Genomic DNA, 19,110 nt, shown 5'->3' on the forward strand with positions numbered 1-19,110 from the left:
CTTGAACGGCTTCTGGTTGCTCTTCACTCCAAATGCGGCAATTTTGCTTATTTACGAAGCCATTCAACCAGAAATGAGCCTCATCGCTGAACAAAATTTGTCGAATTTGTTGTGTTCGAACCGAACACTGATTTTGGTAATAAAATTCAATGATTTGCAAGCGTTGCTCGTTAGTAAGTCTATTCATGATGAAATGTCAAAGCATACTGAGCATCTTTCTCTTTGACACCATGTCTGAAATCCCACGTGATCTGTCAAATACTAATGCATGAAAATCCTAACCTCAAAAAAATCACCCGTTACTTACGCAGAAGAAGTTTATTATTACTTTAATTGCTTAAGTTGGACTTCGCGTGTTGTGTGTTTTGCTGCAATTGTTTTCCTGTTAGTCTAATCTTGCTTGTGCGCTTGCAATATTTGTATTTGCGTTACTATTTTTTCTTCATAATTTGCATTTTCTTATCGCTTGCAAATAGTGCATTAGAAAATATTTTCAAGGCCATTGACACGAACGTAACATATTCATATGTACATATAATACATGTATATACATATGTATATATATGTATATATATATATATATGTATGTACTTGTACGTATTAAAAATAGTAAATGCATTTAAAGCGGACAACGGCTGGCATTAATCCATGAAAGTGAGATAAGCGTGAAATAACAGCGTAATCATTTACGTCTTTATTCATAGAGATGTACATATGTATGTATGTTTATATATACAAATGTATTTATGTATACATAATTTATTTTTATTTTTTCTAAATACGTATGTATGTATGCATGTGCAAATATATTTATACGCATTTGAAAAGAAATTGCCCTTAAACTAATCGAATATAAAAGAAAAAATATTATTCGGAAATGTGTTTAGTTTTAAGGAAAATAATTTTTTTGCTTTGTAACCCATGAGCTAGTAGTGAAAGACAAATGTAACAGAAATGTCAAAATTTAAAAATTCTTTTAATGTCGAAGTCATGTCTTGCCGAAACGAAATACGTCGAAATCCTATCCCAACGAAATGAAGAAGGTCGATCAAAAATAGAAAATGTCGAAAATTTCGAATAATCTTGGAAACCTATAGTAATTTTTTGAAATAATATATAATATATCGCACGCTGCGTTTTTAATTTTTCTCTCTGACGTCAGGATGTTTTTTTAAAAGGACTTTGAAATTTCTAGAATATGCTTGAATAAAAAAATTATTCAAAAGATTCGATGCATTGTAGAATAACAATATGGGTGCAATTAAAAGGAAAAAATCCCAATAATAGAAAAAATAATTAATTTTTGGGTGCACCAGGACGAATAAGTATTGAAAATGTCCTTTTAAAACTTTATCCTTGAATATCCTGGGAAATTTCAAATATTTATTTTTGAAAGAAATATATGTCAAGGACTAATATGTTAACTACCACATCCTCGAATTTCGTCCTTCTAACTTTATTAGTTGTTGATAAAAAAAATTTGCACTTTTCCTTATAAGATATTGATAGTTACAATATACACAAATGAAGATACTGAAATCGTTATTTTGGAACCATGTATGCGCTCTAAAAGAACAAACTGACCGTATGATGTACGGTTTAAATACTTTAATTTGTTTTGTATACAAGAGCGTAGCCAGCCGTTCACCTAAGGTGCGGCAGGATTTTAATTAATTTTTTTTTCTTTGTGTATATGAATAGAAATTTTTGGGATTAGGAAAGTTTAAGTTTCCTGGTATCCTTTACAACGATACCAATCTTTTAAAAATCGGTTTGTAATTTTTTTGCTTAAAATATTTTTTATAAAAAAAAAAAGAATTTTTTTGCTTTTAATTGTTGTTTCTCAAATTTTTATATACGAAGTATTCAAATATGCATACCAGAAGAAAGGGTATTTAATCACCTTTACAACGATACCAAATTTAAAAAAATCGGTTAGTAATTTTTTTGTAATTTTTTTTTTTTATAAAAAAACGGTATTTATATATTTTTTCAAAAATAAATATTGGAAATTTCCATGGATATTCAAGGATAAGGTTTTTAAAGGACATTTTCCACATTTGTTCGTCCAGGTGCAAAAAAATTTAATTTTTTTTTTAAATCTACAGAATTTTTCCTTTTAACTGATACCCATATTGTTACTCTAAAAAGCACCAAATCTTTTAAATAATTTTTTTATTCAATCGTATCCTGGCAATTTCAAAGTCCTTTAAAAAAAATCCTGATGTCAGCGAGAAAAATTGAAAACTCACTTATACTGTATTTGGCTCCTAGTTTTATGAATATATGGATTTTTTCGTGTGTTTTAAAAATGTTTGGTTTTTGTCGCACGGTGTATTATACAGATGTAATTAAAAATTTACGTTTTTGGAGAAGCTTAATAAAGAGAATATGTTCAGCCTAACAGATGACTAAACTTCCCAATAAAGGCGAGGATATGAATCTTTTCATCTGTCTTTTGGTATACCGATTTTCAAAAATGAGATGTCAAATTAAAGCGACTGAACTATAGGAGGGTTGCCACCTGCTAAAAAAATCATATAAGCTAATGCGTTAATAAACTGCCGCGAATAAGAGCTACACGGCAATTTCTGTGCAGATCCTATAGTCACAGAAGTGAGTACAGCATCGACTCTCTCGAGGCAGATTAACTACGTACGTGTGATCTCGGAGCGGTACTTTGAGACGAATTTCGTTACCACTATTCACGTCGAAAGATCGCGGACGGACGCGAGGATGGTCTGAGTCTGTGAGTTTTTAGACATGTGGGTTAAAAATGGACGTGTGAATCTTCAAATTGCCAAGCACTCGAAAAGCTCTTCAGGAGTTTTAATAAAATTCTACCCGAGTTGCTATATGTAATTATGAAGGCAGATTAGCTAAGAAGAAAGCGCTAAGATAGTTTTACCTCAAATCGGCTACAGCACTAGCGGTTGAAAACGATGCAATGTCGTACCGCATGAGTTTCTATTTGACAGTATCTTATCAAGACCAAGAGCTGGTATGTACATACCCTGCTTAGGAAGCTCGTTAAATAAAGGGGTTATCGCCCATCGCTGCACAGCCAAATAAACGCTAATCTATGTATAAAAAGGCCGCAAGTTATTACAATTCCTTGGCAATTACTGACCTTTAGCATTTCCTCTGTAGTCAATTCCTCAGGCTAGCCGTTTCCTACAATGTATATGCCTCGTTTTGGGTATTCCGAGGCGACTGAAACTCCCTACCCATTTTCGATAACACCGTAAGAGAATTTAAAGCCCGATTCTCTTGTCAGAGTATACATTTGCCCTTCAAAACGGTTTCCATTACGCAGTAATCCGTTTCTTTCGGCTTGAAATCAAAGTCTCCGTCATGCCTTGTAAGTTTGAACACAACCCGGTTTCGGCGTTGTATCATCTTCACTGTAATTTTTTGGACGAAACCAGTTTGTATTAAAACCACACCTGGCAAGGAATGACGTTTCCGCTCCAAACATCAAAGTTCAAAAGAACTGATATGGAAGTTTGATGGGTAATTCTTCTTTTTCTTCTTCTTTGGCGCTCTAACCGCCTAAGCGATTTTGGCCGAGTTCAACAAAGCACGCCAGTCGTTTCTCTTCTGCTCTAACTGACGCCAATTGTAAATGCCAAATGAACCTAGTGATTCTCCACTTGATGTTTCCATCGCAGTGGGGGCCTCCCTCTTCCTCTGATACCACCCAACAGCGGGTTCCGAGTTGAATACTTTCAGTGCTGGTGCGTCGAACTTGGCCAAGCCAGCGGAGAGGCTGTATTTTAATTCGCTACACTATGTCTATGTCACTGTTAGGCTCATACAGCTCATCGTTACATCATCTGCAGTACTCGCCGTCGCCAATTACGCGTGACCCTTAAATCTTCCGCAAAATCTTTCTCTCGAATACTCCAAGAGCCGCCTCTTTGGAAGTTGTTGTATTGTAGTAGCTACAACAACCCCGCCCAGATCGGCTAGTCCCTCAATCGGTGTCGTCAAGCTGGGCTAACGGGAGACCCAAGAAGCGTGCAGCCTCTATAGGGTCCGTCCCTAGGGACAGAGACGTTAGTTGAGTGGGGTTTAGTGGGCATGCGAAGAGATGTCTCCAGTCACGGGGTCTCTCCCCATGTCGGGCGCGCATTGGGCACATCCGCATCCAATTTGCTCAGGTACGAGCAGAAGTTGTAATTGTCCATGCTATTGCGCCCAATAGCAACACAGGCATGAGTGACTTAAAGAGTGTGTTTTTCGTACGTCGAGAGAGGACTTTACTCAGTTAAGAGTAAAAGAGGAAAAAAGACAGATTTGGCAGTTTTTGCTAACGATGACGGGTAATTAAAATTAGATTATGGCTGCATTTCTTTATTCATTCTGAACGTTTGGAATAAGCTTTTTTGTTTATTTATTATTTAGAACGTTCCTGTTGATATGGTGACGTATATTTCAAACGCATTCTGTTTATTCCGGCTGTGAAATGGGATTATCCGGAATGTATAAAGAAACGCAGCCTATGTGTACGTATGTAGATTAGGGCTGTGATTTATAATCGGATTTTTTTGAATATCTGATTATCCAGATATTGACCGAATATGCGGCTAACAATTAATATCCGAATGGATATCCGAATACCCGGCATAGTTCCAGCCCTACTATAGATATTGAATAATTTTAGGCATACTGGTCATATAAACAGATTACTTCAGCAGCCGGAATACAACATTCGCTATCGCTAATTTTGATCGCAAAAAAATCTCCAAAAGAATAGCTGGCGCGTTTAACGACATTGCAACAGCTAGTTACGTGCCTCACATACTGCCAGATTTGGCTTATTACACATTCCATCCGTTACATTTCACATGTTGTATACTCTCAGGTTCATTTAGAGAATTTTGGGCTGGAAAATTCAGAATAGCGAATGTCATAATTCCACTGTTGACGCTAGATGTATTTCCCTTTGTCTATTGACCTACTTCCTCTGATAGCAATTCTAAAAAAAATTGTACGATAGTTTATTAAACACCTAGGGACGGGTTGTTGTTGTTGCCGACAGAGTGGGTATGTTTTGGGTTGAATTATCGTTATCACTTGTCAATTTCGGTTTGGATACAACCGGGCTTCGGCGTTGTACCATTGTCAGTGTCATTACGCGTACAAACCCTGTTGAAGTTGTTAGATAAAAAATCATTAGCAGGTTTTATTATATAAGATAAAAAATCACCATTTGCCTCATTTACTGAAAAATCTATTCTGGTCCCATACAAACATCTGGTAATGTAACTATATAGGAAATAAACAACCATGTTTGCTCATTACATTCCGTTATTCCTTCGGGAATGTTGATATTATTATTAATTATTTCAATACTTATTTATTTAAATATCTTTCGTTAAACTAAGAGTGTCTGGTTTTAGTTGTTAACCAAATAAAATTTGTTTTAGATTTTTTTTTTTCGTTTCATCGAATCCAATTTGTGTTTTTCGTTTGTCAGTTGATTAGTTTAAACATCCATAGCATATTATTTTAATTATAAATATGTAGATGAAAGCGTGCAAGTCAAACAAAACGTTTAAAGAGGTGCTGCAAAAATATGTTAGGTCCAAAAAAAAGCATTTTCACACCAGACCAAAAATAGGATGAAATAATAGAAGAGCTGACTGAATATAGCACACTGCATAAGTATGCATTACTTTTTTCTATCATTGCTCGTATTACATTTTTTTTGTTTGTTAAATTGGTAAGAGATTCTGTAAGATCAGCTGCCTTCTTGCACCGCATACTCAAAATGAATGCCGTCACATAATCTCCATCCGCACACACTATATAATGATATATGTATTTATGTATAAGTATGGTGGTATAAGCAGTTTTAGCCTGTTTGGCATTGTACGCTCTCGAAATGTGGTTGACCATCATCGTCATCTTCATCCATGCCACCATGTGCCCCCCCAGGAACACCTTCACCATATGGTGGTACATCCATCATTACCACTTCCTCAGCATCTTCGGGCATTGTAAAGGGTTGACGAGGCGGCAAGAGCGTCTCCAGCAAATGCATTTGCTCTAAAGTAGCGAAATTATCATCAGGGAAGTCAATATTGAATTCGACGAAAAGATCTCCGCGCTCGAAGGGATTATTGCGCATAGGCATGCCCTCACCGGTGACAACTCTCAGTTCACTGTGTTTTATAACATCGCCCGGTTTGTTTGTGATGCATAATGTACGTCCATCTAAGTGTTGGAAACAATGCACGTATCCACATAGCGCTTGCGTGATATTTATGTGTATATCGCGCAGGAAGAGATCATTCTGGCGCCGTATGAATATCGGATGTTCAGCTTGCACTAAGACGACAATAAGATCGCCACGTTCACCGACAAGCGGTTGATTGCCCGCAGAGTGGAATAGTACTTTTAACATATTTGGCGCACCTTTCTCTATAGGCACTTCATGCTTTACCTCCTCTTCCACCAAACCACTGCCGCTACAGGTGATACAACGAAATCCCTCCGGTATGGTGGTGCCACGCCCATAACAAGACGGGCAGCTCTGCAAAAATACAGCAAAAGCAAGTAAATTAACAAGCAATTTATGTTTTTCTTTTATGTTGAGTATGCTTACAGATTCAAATGCGTTCACAAAGGCACCCATAAAAGAATAATTTGCCGTACGTCCCGTGCCATTACAGGCCTTACATTGCTCCACTGTCATCTTAGGCCCGCCTTCACCATCGCATGCGGCACAATAGGAAGTACGTTTGTATTCAACAGGCTTGGAAACGTTGCCATTGTATACTTCTTCTAGAGTCACTTCTAGCTTTACCACAACTTGCGCTGCTTGGCGGGCACGACTATTGGCGGCACCGCCTCCACCATGATTATGACCTCCACTGAAAGGAAACCAATGCGAAAAGAACTCGGAGGCATCACCGAATCCATCACTGCCCTCTTGCAGGCCTTTCAGTCCTAAGCGATCATAGATTTTACGTTTTTCTGGATCGGAAAGAATCTCATATGCGAATGAAATTTCCTTAAATTTATCACCAGCTTCTGGATTCTTATCCGGGTGAAATTCTTTAGCTAATTTACGATAATTCTGTAAAGATTTAATTCAAATATGTTAATTACATGTTGATATTTATCAACAAATAAGTCATGAGATAATTAGTAAAAAATGTAAACAAAGTCAACCTTAAGCGGTCAGCTGTTTTGTGGAACGTATTCCCCAACAAAGAAATTACTCTCGTTCAAAGCAAACAGCAAAACTGTATGGAAGTTGCTTCCTCGTTGTCGCGAGCGCGAATGCTGCAATTGCAACCAAGAGGATGTACTTCATCCAGGTAGTGACCACAACGAACCACGGATTCTCCCATTAGATCACTCCGTTTTAACCATATCCATTTTAAACAAAGTGCCAACAGCTGGCACTAGCCTTTCCTACACACACATTCCCATTAGCCTTGTTGATGCTTGCAATACATTCCGGCGGCCCACATACAAACTTGACTCATCCGTTGTACTTGCAGCGAACATACGTCGAATTTTTTATTAGTTACCTTTTTAATTTCTGCATCTGTTGAATTTTTATCCACTCCAAGAATTTCGTATAGCTCCACATGCTCCATGGCTGCAACTTCTTAATTTTCTCCAATATAAATCAATTTTCTTCAATACTTTCTACCGTCGCAAACACAAAATAACAATCGGAAAATTTTGCATTGAGAAAGCTTTCTGTCCTCTTTCCACGTTCGACGTTCGCCGACGACGACCTAGATATGACGTAAAAACATCGATGCATCGAAAAATTTCCACTCGATGTATCGATGCATGTACATTGAACCGCCATTTCAGGTCATGGTACAATAAAAACAGGTAGAAGCCAAATTGACATCAAACCTACAAAAGTCAAAGTTTTCGGGAGAGTAAAAATAAAAATGAGCATGTGTAAGGAAAAATAAAAAATTCCATTTCACTGGATGACGTTTTTAAGTAAATTTGAAGTTTAATTTTATTTATTTATTTTCTTTAGTTAAAATTTGTTAATTTGTTAGTTGTTTTCTGTCTTTGATTTATGAGTTGCAGTGTTGTTGGAGGGACTTTCCGGCATAAGGGTCATAGGAACAGCACTTGGCATCAAACGTGCCTTTCCTGTACCTCCCGGTGCATTTATGAAATCTGCTGCTTTAAAATGTTTAACGCACAGCAAGGCATTTCGCTGCAGCTCTACCCCACAGCTGCTTTCCCAACGCTTCTTACGCTAAGGACATTGAGGCACGTTAAAAAATTAGTGGCCTGTGATTTATATTTAACACCACATAAAAACAAGGCTTCAGGTGCTGCATTTTTAACACATACACTAAGTATAAGCCGCACAACACTACAAAAATTCAAATGTTAATTAAAATTTGTTTTTAACGAATATTCAAAAAAAAAAAACAAAAATCAAACGACATGACATTTAAAGCGTAACGAAATATAGGAAATAAAAGAAAACCAAGTTGAAGTTTAAAGGTTTGGTTCTCATCAGAGCAATGTCATTTTGGCTTCTACCTATATTTATGTGCCTTGATTTCAGGTTTTCAATTGTGCACAAAAGAAGAGTTTTGCCAAAAAAATAAAATGGTTCCAAACAGTTCCCCTAGAAACATAATTAGTTCAGTTATAGTAACTAATTCAAAACTTTGTACAATTCTGGTAGTAGCCTATTTTGTTTTAAAATCATAGCGGAGAAATGCAATGCAAATCGATGTATGCCCTTCGATGTATATTTCGATGCATCGAATTAGAAATGAGCACGGATAAATAAATTTAAGTAACACATACATAAAAAACCCTAAGTCATAAGTATTTCAATTGCATCATCCGCGTCTTTCCTTTCCATGTTTACGCTTCGAGTACAAAATCACTTATGAGCCGTTCGCCGTTTGTAGCAAACGACAGCCAGCATGTTGGCGCACATGTGCGCGGATATGCTCGTCGTGTGTAGCTACTGTTATCTTTCCTTCTTTGATTAATTTCATTTCAATAACGTCGGATTTCATCATGCGGTAAGATGGCAACCTGAGTCGCAGATGTGACCGGAAATTTTCCACTGAGTGTTGCATTTGAAGAAAAACGTACTTAATCAATGAGATCAATGAAAATAATTTATAAACTGAAAAGTATGCACCCCAAAGCAAGCTATTCACCCATAGAATTAATTAAAATTGAATTATATGATGTAAAATGGTGCTTAATGTGTTTAAAATTTACTAAATGGCTTGAAACATAAACTAATTCTACTCCGTTTTAAAACAAGTTTGCGAATTTACCAGTGTGCTCACAGCAACCCAGCGACACGACGGCCATTTTTGTTAACGTCATTGACGAGCCACCGAAAAATATTGTCGTCTGTGCTTGGGCGAGGATCATTTGCTGCTTTTACCGTGAAAAATATACGCAAAAATTAGAGAAAATTACGATAATTAACACCGAAATCGGTAATTGATATACCAGTTATAAGAATTAGTAAAAGAATCGCAAAAAATGTTCTATGAAAAACGCGGTTTTTCTTAGCCGAAAGTGTGAAAAAACGGTGGAGAAAAATTTTACATCAGCAAAAGAGACGAAAGGAAAATTTTGTGTGTACCAACGAAACTGCGACGAAAGCGTAACTGGGAACGGATAAACAAGGCGAAGTGTGAGTGCGAAAGAGTACGCGGTAGTTGATGGGTAGCTGAAAGGCGGTGGGAAAGAGAGCGTATTGTGTTTGCATTTTGTCTTTCGAATACAAGGAAAAGGAATTTTCGCATTGCGGGTGTAGAGTAGGTGGTGGCCACTAAAATTCAAATGGAAATGATGGAAAGTTATGAGGAACCACATATTGGACCATCACATGCGGATCAGTGTGATTTACATGATGTGAAAATTCATGAAACATGTCTATCGGCCAATTGCACTACTTTGATGGCCACTAAACAGAATTTCGATTTTGGCGCCGAAATTGTTGGAACACAAGCAATAGAACCGGAACGCGAAAGCGATATAAAAACAAACGGCGAAAGCATAGCAACAACTGCAACAGTAGCAACAGTGGCGGTAGCAGCATCCTCCACCTCGCCCAATGTAAATCAATCATCAAATATAGAAACACCATTGAACGTAGCCGAATTACCTATAAAGGGTACTTTAGCTAACGATCATGGCAGCCAGATTGATGAAGATGAAGTTGACAACGACGGCGGTGAAAGTTATCAATCAGATGATGATGATATGGACGAAGACGGTAATGAGGACTACCAACAAGAGTGCAGAGGTAATATGCATAATGATGCCTCACTTGATAGCGATGAGTCCACATCCGACTCGGATTTCTCTGACTTAAGTGGCCTATCGGACATGTCTGGCCGGGAATGGAAACCAATAAGCGCCAGGCCTATCAATTGGGTACAGAAACAAATACACGCTGGTGCTAATCCCCGTGACTTGCTTTCACAAATGTTGCCTTCCAACACACACCCGATTGCGCCGGGTGTGAATGATATGATGTTATGGCGTATACTTGCTAGCATGTTGTCAGAGCCACCAAGGCGTCAAAAACTACGTTATATAAACACATTCGAGGATGTTATTCAGCTAATTCAGCAATCTAAAAATATAATTGTTTTAACCGGCGCTGGCGTGTCAGTATCTTGTGGCATACCAGATTTCCGCTCTAGTGACGGCATCTACTGCCGCCTGGCCAAGGACTTTCCTAATTTGCCCGATCCGCAAGCTATGTTCGATATCAGTTACTTCTCACGTGATCCACGACCATTCTTCAAGTTTGCGCGCGAAATATATCCCGGACAATTTAAACCATCACCTTGTCATCGTTTTATAAAATTGCTTGAAGAGAAGCAGAAATTGTTGCGCAATTACACACAAAATATAGACACTTTGGAGAAGGTAGCTGGCATAAAGAACGTTATAGAATGCCATGGCTCGTTTTCGACGGCTTCGTGCACGAAATGCAAAGTCAAATGTACAGCAGATGCTATACGAGATGATATCTTCTCGCAACGCATACCCGTATGTCCACGTTGTCAGCCCAATGTGCATCAGAGTGTTAATGCTTCTGATGCAGTGTCGGATGCAGATTTGAGACAGCTTGTGGAGAATGGCATAATGAAGCCAGATATTGTTTTCTTCGGGGAAGGTAAGCTAGCTTTTAAACTACCAAACCACTTAGTTTCAGTTTTAACTCTGAAATGTAAATCTTTTTTCGTTAATTTCATTAATTTTTTTGTATTGTAACTGAGTACATATTTCAATTATTCAAATCACGCACATGCAGGTCTTCCCGAAGAATTCCACACTGTCATGGCGGGTGACAAAGACAGATGTGACCTGTTGATTGTTATAGGTTCTTCCCTCAAAGTGCGGCCGGTAGCGTTAATTCCTAGCTCAATACCAGCCAATGTGCCGCAGATACTCATCAATCGGGAGCAGCTGCATCATCTCGAGTTCGATGTTGAATTGTTGGGTGATTCCGATGTTATCATTAATCAATTATGTCATCGCCTAGGTGATGATTGGAAAGACATCTGCTATGATAACTTCATATTGAAGGAATCCAAGGAACTCTTACCAGTGGAGGAGGAAGACACTAACGATGAAAGTGAGGAAGATGGCCAACAGATGCTAGATACAGACACACAATCAGTTAAGTCGAGCGCATCCACAGATTTGGCGCTACGTTCGGCAGTTGCTTACTCGGATAGCGGGTTCGAATCGTCAACATCATCTGGCATGGTACTTGCTAAACAAAATATTGCAGCGGCTAGTAATGAGGCTAAGGAGGCAATAGAAAAAATCAAAACCACTATATTGGAGATGCATCAGCCATTGACAAAGACACGTCAGGGTAGCAAGCCAGGGTCAGTTAATTACTTAGAAGAGCCTAGTGATGCTGTAGATTTCGAAACTCGTTCCTTTCAACCATTTAATGAGCGCGTAAGTGAGCAGTACCACCACCACACGACATGCGGTGCGAATACACGTCATCCGTCAGTTGATTCAACCAAGGACAGTGGTATAGTGGCCGACTGCTCCATTTCTGCGCAGATTTCAAACAATGTCATTGGCATTCTGCCGCCACCAATTACAAATTTTGGTGATAGTGGAGGCACAAAAGCTATGAATGACCCCTTCACAGCTCTACCAACCTGCACAGATAACAAAACTACACCCGCAGCAACAGTAACAAGGATAGAGTCACCGCCGCCACCGCAAATGGTAAGCGATACAGAGAAAATATCAACAGCGGTCACAATACGTCGCAGTGCTAAGAAATACCGTACTGCAGCGGAACGTTTGCTCGAAGGTACATACTATGCGCATGAAACCGTTTCAGCTTATGTATTCCCCGGCGCACAAGTCTCATGGTCGTCCGATGTCGAAGAAGAGGATGAAGAAAATGGCATTATTGGAAATATATACGATGACGTCGATGAGGATGATATCGATGCAAATGGCGGTCCGCTCTCACCACTCTTGCCGCCGTCTGTGGAAGCAGAAGTAGTAAGTGAAATAACAACAACAAGTGCATTTGCAATTTGCGCCAAGCGAACGCTACCCGCGTCATACAGCATCAGCGGCGAAATTAACCAAGCGGCGGATATGGAACTGCAAACCGATAGCAATAAAAATTCGAGTGTACCAAGCAATACAACAGCAACAACCTGCAGCGCTACGGAAACCACATGCGACAGAGTAAGTGTGACAATGCCGCCTTCTCCATCACCATCGCCGCAAAAGAGAGCTTGTGAATGCCCTCCAACACTTGGTGGTAGCGACAGCAATGTCGAAACAAACGATAGCAGTAGGAGTAGTAATATTGGTAAATCTGAATGCCATGCGCCCCCCTTAAAGCGTAAGCGCTCAACAGATGATCAGAAAAATTTGGTCGATGTGTTTCCGGAAGTGTGTATTGATGCAACGCAAAGCGGTAATATTAATGACACACCTCTTTTGAGTAGTGGTGTTGGTGGCGCAGACGCCGTGTCGCCAAAGGAGTATGCAACACAGCTGGTGCAGAATTAAGATTACCACTCTTCCGGTTCCGATTGATTCGACAGCAGCAAACTTATTGGAAGTCATATAAGAAGAAAAACTACTACAACAAACACAAAAGTATGCATTAATTAAACTTATTTATTGTTTGCTACATATGTTTTTACAAGTATCGATAACTGTACATGCATTTAACGTTTGTCCAATTAAACAATTAAGTCATTTACATCCATACGTAAAGAGAACATAACTACTGGATTTTGATTTGCATTGAAATCCTTCAGCTTAAAGTGTGCAAGTGTGCGAAAAATTGAAAGAAATTTAAATTTTGGGTTTAATTTTCGTGTACATTTTTAGTAATCAGAGTACACGACAATTCGGTCTACATATATGTAGTGTATGCGACACCGAAATGATGTTTTAAGAGAATTAAAATTGTTTGCGTTTATTTTAATGAATTTACTTTTTGATAATTAAATGCATCTGGAAAATGTTGCATGTTTTAGTTTAGCCTTTGCAACACATGCTTTGTGCTAATAGTAATGCTATGCTGCTTTGCCGCAAATTGATCGAGTTATATTGAAAATTTTGAATTTTTTTTTACCTTTTACTAAGCTTACAAGTATTTTAAAATAAACGCATTTTTTACGGACATGGTCAGCATATACATATGTAAAGCCAGAGCCTCACCTATATACTGTAATATTTTATACTTTAGCTCTGCACATTTACGGTTCTATGCTCCAACTCCATGTGAGTAAGCTGGAGTTTTGAATGCATAGAATTCTGAACTCTTAAATTTATACATTTGTTAAACTTTTTATTTATTATATTTAGTTAAAATTTTTTATAGCAAAACATTTTCAAATATATCTGTATTTTTCAAATTTCGAAATTGTTTTTAGCTTTTATTTGCATTTCTTTCGCTTTCTTTTACCATTTTTGCCAATTTTTTTTAGTAGCTTAGTAGCTTGTTTGTTGTATGTATTTACGATTTTGCAAATACAAGCTCTGCAATATCGCTGTCAGTACTTCAAAAAAGATGGTTATCCATTTTCTGCTTGGTAAAGTAAAGTTAAAAATGCACCCGATTTCTGTAATTATTATTATTATTATTTTTTTTTACCTCAGAGGTAGCATACTAAAAAATTTGCTTGTTATTAACGGACCTCAAAAAAAGGAGGTTATTTTTGCATATTACAGTTTGAAGTATGAATGCCGCGGGGCATACCTCTTTAAAATATCTATCTATTTATGTGTAGAAAAAATATTATTCAAATGTCCTGACTTTTTCACACATTTCGGGTAATAAATCGGTTATTACTTGTTGTTGTTGTATCTTGCTATTGAATTAGCATAGTTGCGGTATTACTAGCATAAACACAGGCGTTCGCTTGGACGCACTGAAAGGAATGCAAAAGCATTAAATTGCTGCAACTTGGCTGTCATGCCTCATCGCCGAATATCGAAATCGCCATTCTTAAACTAACTGGCCAAAAGAGCCATAATTGGCTCAATTGTGATCACATTTCGTTCAAATCGTAATCTCCAATTTCATTGCATTTTTTGATAGATTAATAATTATTTTAACGTTTGGTTCGGTGCGAAATAATAATCCTTTAATTAAAAATATATCCGTTGGGAAGGTAGTGCCATTTGACAATAATCAAATGATAGGACTTTACTTTCCCAAGCGCGAGTTGGATAAACCTACATATATCTACCATAAATGTTCATTTTAGATATTCTGTAGGAGAAGCAGAAAACTTTTATGATTGAAATAGGATGCATGACAAATAGAATATACATGTCACTGTTTCGAATTTCGTTGAGGTTGTATATACATATGTATGTACATCCCGGAGCTAAAAAGCGAAATCGATGCATTACAAGATGCATCATATTTTGTTCAGGTATGCTCTACGAAAGTAATTCGGTCGCTTTATGAATCTATATAAAAAAAAAAAGGAAAAACAAAAAGAGCTTCCGCTGCACAGCATTTGAAACCCTCAAAAGCCAACCAAGCTTGAATTATTTTAAAACTTTTTTGTTTCGCTTTCTGCAAAATTACACATCCATTCAATCACTTGGGAATGCAAAAATGCGGTCATATCCTCATCACTCTCCATTTTTCCACAGAATTTTTTTTTCAAATGTTTGTAAGGATAACTCAAATCAACAAATATTATTAAGTTTATAACTAAATAAATTGTATGCTTCTTACTTTTTGGAAGTTATGTCTTTCTTCATTTTATTTTTATCGAATTTTGAAATATAATCATTAGCGGTCTTCATCTAAAGTGATAAAAAGATAAATTGCTTAAATTTATCAGTTTATCCGCATTCTTTCATGAACGCACCTTGATAAATAATTGCATAAAACTGTTTATTATTTAAATTATATGGCTAATTACGTTTCATTGTGTTTATTTACTTTTATGTGTTCGTAGCGAAAGCGACTACCTGCAACCTGTAATGGTTGAATTTTTGCTGAAATTTATAACTTTATCCACCAAAGTCGCTTGATAAAGTGATCAACTTTGGTTAAATAGATTTGCATACACAATTTGACATTTATCAAAATGATAGATTTATTACTTTATCAAGTTTATCAAAAGTGTATCACTTTTGATGAAGACCCCTATATTTATGTTTATATATTAGAGTTAGAAATTCGCATTTACAACGTTTTAAAGTCGATAACATCTGACAATTCACATCTCACATGGGAACGAGCAAAAACTTGTCATTAGATTAGGTGCGCAGAAGTTGTTGGAAATATTTTAACACCCAAAAACGCCAGATCATTTCACCAAGTTTCATACATGTCTAGAAACCCCATATTTATTATTAAAATTCGTGGTGGAAGGATAAAGATTACCAACCCCCAGACAAAAAAAAAATCTCAAAAATCAACGTTAATTTTTAGAGACTTGAAACAGGAGAGGTTGAAAATATTGATGGAATTTTTTTTTTTTTTTTTGAATTTTCCCTAGTTGTATATGAAATTTAAGAAACAAATTGATTCTGCTGGACTTTGCTGTTGAATAAACTATATTTTTTATAAAAAAAAAAATTGGTATGGAAATAAATACAATCGTGAAAACGTCACAGTATTCGAATTTTCAGCATCAACGAAAATTATAACACTGTAAAACAAATTTTAAAAAGTTGTAGGTGATGGGAATCGGACCGACTGCATTCGATAAATATGGTCAAATGGTGTAAGAGGACCAAAGGACTTGAAAAAGTTGCTTACCATTTTGTATGTCTATTTGAAGTTTGAGATCTAAGATCCCAAAATGACAATGTATGTATGTACATATGTATAATTTTTCTTAATTTTTAAAATTTCATTTTGAAATCAAAGTTAATTGAAAGAAAATACTTACTTGAGTCACAAATATTATGAAAAATGTATGATAAAAGTATTTTCAATTAATTTCTAATTATAACGATTGTTATTTCTATGAAAAGCATTATATTTTTAAATAAAACGTTTGTTTTTCTAATGAATTTATTTTTTATGTACTAGTCTTTTTTCAATTTAATATCTTTAAAACACGGCCTCAAGCTCAATAAAATGGTTGAATATAATTAATATTTTCTGATAATATACATTGACTCAAACGAATGAGCACGAGTTGTTATTTTTCAAATATTCTTGATATGTGATTTATACGGCTTTAGTTAAAGCTTAGACGATATTTTTATAGAAAAATAACCAAAAAAAAATTTGCCCGACGAATATTTAAAGAAAAAAAAAACGTGTTCACGTGGTCATTTGTTTGAGTCACTGTAGTTCTATACTTGAACCTTGATTTTTCAGCAACTTAAAGCCAAAATATTTTTCATGTTATGTTTCAAAATCAGTACTTAAATATCCATGTGATTACAAAATAGTCAATGACCACACACAAAGCAAAAATAATTAAATTACAGAAACACTTTGTAGACCGATTACTATTAAAAAAATAGTCCTCAACCTTCATTTTTCAACCGGTTTTTTTTTATTTCCTTTTTAATGAAAGCTAATAAAATTTAGAACAGATCTGTTAAGCTCGTTAAGTGCAGAGAAACGAGCAATTTCAAAAAAAAAAATATTTTCCTGTTCCTGTTAATAAATGCTACATAATAAAAACTAGTTGGAAACAATTTGTAGGGTTCGCGAAAACATAAAAAAAAACTTCAGAAACATTTGAAATGTTGTAAACAACTTTTCACCAAATTTAATATTTGTAACCAGTTTTATAGGCCATTTGATTTTAGTATATAAAGTGCAAGTTTCAAGTGACTAAGAATTCGCGCCAATTAAATTTTTTTTTTGCTGAAATTTCGAGCACACTTTATTTTATGCATTCGTATGTATAGGTACGGTGACCATCTGTCCTGTCTTTGAGGGCCGTACTGTTATTTAAAGGTTTATTAAAAATTCAGGAAACGGGCTCAACAGATATGTTCTAACTTTTATTATCTTTCATTTAAACAAATAATAATAATAAAATCGATTGAAAAATGTAATCAAAGGCCACAAAAATATGGAAAATCATACTTGTTCATTTTTGGATCTTAGATCTACAGCTTCAAATCGATATAAAAATATGATAACCAACTTTTATAAATCTTTTGGTATTTATTCATATTTTGACCACCACCTAAATAAATGCATTTTTTTGAATGTTGCACTGCGTAATTTTAGGCACTTATTCCACCTTAAAGATGTTTCCTGACGGATTTCAGAATTCTGTTCGATTTTTTTTTTTGGACAGAGGATTACTTTTTTATCGACTGTCTGGGCAATTTCACAACTGTGCTTCGAACTATTATAATTTTTTAAATTCATTTTTTTCGCGATCAAGTGTTTTTTTTTTTAATATTCATCTGCACATTTCGTTATTTTGAAGAATTTCAAAATTAAATTGTTGCTACAAACTGTTTGTGCATAACACTTATTGTATATGTATTTTATTTTCTCCACTGCTTAAATTTAAAAAAAAGGTACGGTTATCTACTTGTATTATGCAATTTCGTAGAGCGAAAACAGGCTATATAAAATTATTTAAAAAACATAAAGCTAAATACTCCGGAAGTGGCTTAAAAATTATGTATTTCTAATGCTATTTTTTATAAATTTTTTTCTCTTTCAAGCGATGGCTTAGCTTCAATATTTTTATAAGTAAATACAACTAAATATCTATGTATTTTAGTTTACGGTTTATGGCAAAATTTTAATACATATTTTTCGAAAATTATTCGAAAAGCGGCGCGGAGCTGCTAAAAGGAAAGCGTTAAGTGCAAATATGAATATACTTTTGATAAGTAGTTTTTACTAAGTCTATGTGAAAAAATAGCATAAAATTAAAATTAACAAGAATAACTGAAAGCACAAATTCGTTTTCTAATACAATTTGCAATTAATCTTAATAATAATTACTTATGTACATATTATTAACAAAACTATTTATTATTAAAAATAAGCTTAACATAGTACATGCGTATGTACGTATTGTACATATGTATATTGTATGCGATATGCAAATTTACATAAGCGTGCACACCTACGTACATACATACGTACAACATACATGTGTATTGGGGTGGTCCTTAAAATATGAACGTCTAAATTTTGTATGGGGCGCCAATTTATTTTATGAATTTGAAAAAATATTTTTTTTTTGAAATTGCAAAAAAATGGACAAAGTATTTTACTTGAAATCGGATAATATTGATATAATATTATTTTGCGACTTAAAAAAAAAACAATTTTTTCAGACTTTGAAATTTTTTTAACTTTGAAATTTTTGTGAATGTCTGCATTTTGTGCGTAGAACAAAATAAAGAGGTGTCTCATGATGTTGATATTTTAAGGACCATCCTAATATATGTATGTAACTTATGGATGCGTAAACTTTTTTAAGTCTACCTTTTCCAAGCAAAATATTTGCAATTTTAGATGCAGTTAAATTGGAAGCTAGAACTAGGCGATATGAAAATAATAATAAAAAAATCAGGCAGCAAGAGCGCGCGTGGATGGTATGGATACGACAACAACATGTAATCGCACATCAATTCATTGGTAAACCAACA

The 19,110-nt window shown here is 35.7% G+C and overlaps 2 protein-coding genes across 4 annotated transcripts; one reads left to right on the forward strand and one right to left on the reverse strand.

The window, feature by feature from the left end:
* Positions 1-5,653: 5,653 nt before the first annotated feature.
* On the reverse strand, positions 5,654-7,760 carry DnaJ-H (DnaJ homolog). Its single transcript, XM_017619931.1, has 3 exons — positions 7,548-7,760; positions 6,614-7,087; positions 5,654-6,541 (listed from the first exon to the last, which is right to left on the reverse strand). Exons 1-3 carry the CDS (start codon positions 7,614-7,616, stop codon positions 5,861-5,863), a joined length of 1,224 nt encoding a protein of 407 aa, XP_017475420.1. The 5' UTR covers positions 7,617-7,760; the 3' UTR covers positions 5,654-5,860.
* Positions 7,761-9,087: 1,327 nt separating this feature from the next.
* Positions 9,088-19,066, forward strand: LOC108365777 (NAD-dependent histone deacetylase Sir2-like). Of its 3 annotated transcripts, none has more exons than XR_001848000.1 (3): positions 9,088-11,167; positions 11,306-13,143; positions 18,957-19,066. XR_001848000.1 is itself a non-coding variant. In XM_017619927.1 (3 exons), exons 2-3 carry the CDS (start codon positions 9,820-9,822, stop codon positions 13,051-13,053), a joined length of 3,096 nt encoding a protein of 1,031 aa, XP_017475416.1. In that variant the 5' UTR covers positions 9,088-9,687; positions 9,754-9,819; the 3' UTR covers positions 13,054-13,106. The 3 variants fall into 3 exon arrangements, 1 of the variants encoding a protein (XP_017475416.1); XR_001848001.1 differs by having other exon boundaries at positions 18,977-19,066; XM_017619927.1 differs by lacking the exon at positions 18,957-19,066 and having other exon boundaries at positions 9,088-9,687; positions 9,754-11,167; positions 11,306-13,106.
* Positions 19,067-19,110: the final 44 nt, after the last annotated feature.

The sequence above is a fragment of the Rhagoletis zephyria genome, unplaced genomic scaffold (genome assembly GCF_001687245.7).
Source record: "Rhagoletis zephyria isolate East Lansing unplaced genomic scaffold, Rhagoletis_zephyria_1.1 Rzeph_scaffold_01998, whole genome shotgun sequence".
In the NCBI taxonomy this organism is placed as follows: domain Eukaryota; kingdom Metazoa; phylum Arthropoda; class Insecta; order Diptera; family Tephritidae; genus Rhagoletis; species Rhagoletis zephyria.

Excerpts from the sequence above, each read along its gene's own strand:
- DnaJ-H (XM_017619931.1), bottom strand. The coding sequence starts at position 7,616 with ATGGAGCATGTGGAGCTATACGAAATTCTTGGAGTGGATAAAAATTCA. Across the intron at positions 7,088-7,547 it reads CAGATGCAGAAATTAAAAAG|AATTATCGTAAATTAGCTAA; the intron begins GTAACTAATAAA and ends AAATCTTTACAG. Across the intron at positions 6,542-6,613 it reads TTGTGAACGCATTTGAATCT|AGCTGCCCGTCTTGTTATGG; the intron begins GTAAGCATACTC and ends GTATTTTTGCAG.
- LOC108365777 (XM_017619927.1), top strand. The coding sequence starts at position 9,820 with ATGGAAATGATGGAAAGTTATGAGGAACCACATATTGGACCATCACAT. Across the intron at positions 11,168-11,305 it reads TATTGTTTTCTTCGGGGAAG|GTCTTCCCGAAGAATTCCAC; the intron begins GTAAGCTAGCTT and ends ACGCACATGCAG.